Source organism: Austrofundulus limnaeus, unplaced genomic scaffold, assembly GCF_001266775.1.
Source record: "Austrofundulus limnaeus strain Quisiro unplaced genomic scaffold, Austrofundulus_limnaeus-1.0 Scaffold656, whole genome shotgun sequence".
Lineage (NCBI taxonomy): Eukaryota > Metazoa > Chordata > Actinopteri > Cyprinodontiformes > Rivulidae > Austrofundulus > Austrofundulus limnaeus.
In genome coordinates, this window is record NW_013953058.1 from 22,508 (window position 1) to 27,172 (window position 4,665).

General features: G+C 41.9%; 1 protein-coding gene across 1 annotated transcript in view; it reads right to left on the bottom strand.

Moving 5' to 3' along the window:
• mrtfab (myocardin related transcription factor Ab) overlaps positions 1-4,665 on the bottom strand; it is a gene marked incomplete in the record, with an annotated part of 88,099 nt that overhangs the window by 18,952 nt on the left and 64,482 nt on the right. Inside the window, 5 exon segments of the mRNA XM_014027503.1 lie at positions 62-246; positions 626-694; positions 798-938; positions 1,003-1,166; positions 3,424-3,585. Of these exon segments, the coding sequence (XP_013882957.1) occupies positions 62-246; positions 626-694; positions 798-938; positions 1,003-1,166; positions 3,424-3,585 (721 nt within the window).

The following is a 4,665-nucleotide window of genomic DNA, read 5'->3' on the forward strand; positions in this document are numbered from 1 at the left end:
CACACACACACACACACACACACACACACACACACACACACACACACACACACAGACTAACTTGGGAGGGGCGGGCAGGATGGTGTGGTAGTTGTAGTGCTGCTGCTGCTGACTGAGGATCTGCAGCTGTAAGAAGAGCTGCTGCTGGTGGAGCAGCTTGGCGTAGGATGAGTCCATCTGAGGGGGTCTTTCCTTGTCCGCCTTCTGGTCCGGAGGGATGTACTGGTGATACTTCAGCTTCTTCACCTTCACCAAAACAAGATTATTGTCTGAGCCTGTGTGCTTTATGTAAGGACACGAAACGACATGTTGGATCTGTTTAAAGCTTAAAAAGAAAAACTGCAGCCAGATTAATTATTAGGTCTTTTCAGTTTAACAAGTCAGAGGAGTCCGAGTTTGTTCCTGCAAAACAAAAACTGTCTCTGTTCCCCTTTATTTGGCAGTGTTTAATGTCATGACTAAATGTCTGAGTTTAAGTGAGGTTAACAACTGTGGGACAGAAACTGAAACTTTCAGATGTCCTCCTAATTCTGAGAATTCAACATTTTCAGCCAGTTTGAGGAACAGCAATGGTCTGAACTCTGACAGCATCACACAGTTGTTCTGACACCTGCTGAGATCTGACCTTGGGTTTGTTGTCCTTTGGTTTCTTCGGTCTCTGTGTGGGACGCTCTGAACCAGTTTTAGCCTGAGACTGCAGGGGGGGGCGGGGGGTAAGAGTGAGGACCAGGAAGAGATTGTCTTAAATCTTTAGAGTCCATAAATGTGCAGCGTGTTGAAGTCAGGGCTCAGCATACCTTGACCTGTCCAGAGGAGGGGCGGGGGGACGCAGAAGTCAGAGGGGTCCCATTAAATATCTTTGGGAGGGAGGAGGATTCAGACATATTGACCAGAGGAGGTGGTGGAGGAGGCAGAGGAGGAGGAGGCTGTGTGAGAAACTGATAAACAATGTGTTATATTCACAATCTGATTGGTTGGTTTATTGTGATGAACAGGAAATACCTGCGTGGGGGACATGTCCCCACTGTGGGTGAGCCCGTCAGAGGGGGACAGCTGAGTGACAGTGCTCAGGGGAGAGTCGTGATTGGTCAGCTGGTCAGGAGACAGAGCATCACTGCTGTCTTCATCCAGAGACGAGCTCTCCCCACCGGCTCCTTTAGGAGAGTCTGTAGGAGAAAAGTGTTTACAGAGGTCAGCCAGAAGCCTCACTGAGCAGTGGTTTTCTTAAGGCTGTACAGCTGTTCAGTCCCAATCTGTTGTGTTCCTTCACATCGCGAGGTGCAACAATACATGTACCCGTATCAAACCGGTCAATACAGTGCTTTAGGTTCAATGCACACTTGTATGGATCAATACAGATTTTTAAAATGTATTTTATCAATTTGTCTTCTGAAGATGCTCTGTGTTGAAGGATCAGTGGATCTGTGTTCAACTACTCCACCTAGGCTGCATTGTCGAGTGAAGATCCACTGAGAAACTTGCTGTTTCAGCAATTTTTAATTTAAAAACTGTGCTTTTGAGTTTAAACAAATGTTCATAATTAATTTAAATAAATTACAAGGAGGGCATGGACCTTTCTTTTGTTGGTATCGAAGAAATATCGAACTGTGAGACTAAAGAATTGAACTGAACCGAATCGTGAATTTTCTGTATTGTTGCACCCCTAGTTCTTAATGTGTTACCTAATTTCCCTCTGGGATCAATAAAGTATTTTTGAATTTGAATTGAATTTGAATTAACCCAATTTTAGTAACCGATCATTTAGGATTTCTTTTCAGCCATATTTCTTCCTCGAAGACGATGGGTCCACTCTCCTTCCAATGTTTAATAATGTGTTGAACAGTTCTTAACCCAGTTTTAGTAGTTTTCTACAATCTCCTCAGATGTTCTCTCTGCTTGATGCCAGTAATCGTGTTTCCATCCAGTTGTAGAGTGAATTTTTTATCAAACTTTTCAAAATTCGCAAAAAATTCAATAAATAAAAATTTGAATCTAGACAGTTTCCTTTAGTTTCCCTCTCGACTGTTTGATGTGAATAAACGAGGCTACACAACGCAGGATTACGTCAGACGTCGGCGACAAGCTTTGCGGTATTAAACAGGAAGTGAAACTTGCTAACTAGCAGAGGCTAATCATCTCGGGACAATGGAGCGATTTTTTCATAAATGCCTTGTTATTGGGCAAGTTGTAATTATTCTATCTATTCAGCTAGTACAGGCTATGTTTAACGCTGCCAGGAGATGTAGGGAAATAAATGCTATATTAAATTACGCAGCACAGACAAGGCAGGAAAGCGGAAACAGCTGAACGTCACGTGAGGTAAATATGAGCTACGTCAGAATTTATTCAGCAAACATGTTTCCATCCCTCGTTTTGCGCATTAACTACTTTGCGAATCATCCAAAAACCATCTCAATCGAGCGTAAAAACTTTTTAGCGAATTGAGGATTTTTTTCAAATTTTGCTGTTTCCATCCGACTTTTTTTTCACATTTTTAATGTGACACTTCTAAATGCGCATCAAAAAGCCTTGATGGAAACACGGTCAGTGATTTGAGCCTTCTCAAACAGACTATCTTTTCCACGACCACAGGTTGTGTGTTTCATGATTGTTTAACACATGAGAAACAACTCACTCACCAGGTGAGTTAAATAACTTGTTGAATGGCCCATCAGTAATTATCCAATAGGAGGCTCCTACCTGTTTGCTTAGTTAAATCTGGGTGGTGACTCTTGTTTTGGCTGGACAGTGTATGTAGAAACACTCCACTCAGTTAGGACACCTCAGCCAGGGCTTTTGTCATGTTTCAATTAATAAACTTTATCTCATTGAAATTAATAGAAAAACTTAAATCAGTTCAGGTCAGCACACTCCATTTTTAGCTACCGTTTAGCTTTTTTTCTGATCATTTTGACTTTAATAATTCTACGTCTTCAGTATATTGGATTTTATGGTTAAACTTCAACTGTTTCTCATTAGAAAACTAAGATAATTAACAGGTGGATTCCTGTCCTGTCGCAGCAAACTGTCAGTGTTTGTTGTTTAGCAATCAGAATGAGTAAGATTAGGGAAGTTAGACAACTTGAACTTACAACAGCTGATTATGTAAAGGAGTGTGCTGTCAGTTGTGTAACCGCTCTGAGAGCTTTGTTTGTGGACCGATGGATCCTGGAGGAGCCCAGCAGTAATCCTGGGTGTGTTCCAACACTTCAGCAGTGCTGTCACAGGACAGGAAGTTGTTGGTAAAGAGACAACATGTGTGTGTGGAAATGACTGAGCTAATCTGTTGTGTGTGAAAACATCTTCATGTGTCCAGATGCCTCTCTGAATCCAGAGCCTGAGTCTACGAGTGCTGCTCCTGATCACAAACAAAACACATATATGCATGTGGGCTGTGCTCAGCTCCACTGGATTCAGATTTACCCAGCAGGGACTGCTGCAGAGAACAGCTCACAGACAGGATGTTCTTGTGGACCAGCTCGATTGGACCTGGTCTGTGAGAGATCTTGTCGTTGAGGTCGTCGGCCAGTCGTGCTCTTTTCAGCTTCAGCTGCTTGGCCTGCAGAGACGGCTCTGCTGACGTCTCTGAGGAGGACACACAGGAGACATGAAGCAACAACAGCAGTGTTTGTCCTGCAGAATCAGGAGCCACACAGGATCGCTACAAACTCTGCAAAGGTTTAGAATACTGTTACAGGAAGCAGGCTTTCTGAAGATTATACTGATTATACTTTGTGATGTACCACTTCCTTCCTTAATTAAAGTCCACAAAAAACAACAAAACTATACAAACAGAAACAGACTGTTAAAGCTGATAATACAGGGGTCTCCAACCTTTATCTCCTGAAGAGCTACTTTCACAAAATGAAACTGTCCGAGAGCTACCTTTTGCAACATTTAAATTTAAACTTGAAACATTGGAATAAGCTAGTTTTCCACAAAAAACATCGTCTTCAGTTCATGTGAAACTACCACAAAATACACTGAATTTACATGAATGTGCTTTTTGTGTTTATCCATTCATAGTTATTAGTATTTCACACTAATAACTAATAAGGGTTTAACTGCAACAGATTTGTGGACAAATAACACCGGGTGACAGGTCTCCGATTTTTTTCCACACTGTACACTCCAGCAGGAAGAAACCCTCTGTAGTGACATACACCGCAGCAGGAGAGGCTTCTCAGGAGTTTGGCACAGTGTGTCTCAAGGGGCTAGAAAAGGTGTGTGCGAAAATGAATGGCAAACAGCCACGTATTGCGTGTTGCCTGACGATCGACCATATTGAGCCCCAAACCGTTTGATTGACGACCAAGGGGAAGTTACATCTATAGATTGATTGGAATTAAATTAAAATTTGTTTGGTCAGTGACAAACAAAATTTTGCTTTGCCTACTTTTTCACAAGCACCGAAGAGCTACTTTAAATGAGCTCACAAGCTACCGGTTGGAGACCCCTGTGATAATAAATGAGACAACACTGGCTACGTTCACACTGCAGGTCTTAATGCTCAGTTCCGATTTTTTGAAAAAATCCGATCTTTTTGTGTGAACGTTCACATTACATTTTAAATGTGAACGTTCACATTACATTTTAAATGTGAACGTGAACGTTCACATTACATTTTAAATGTGAACGTTCACATTTAAAATGTAATGTGAACGT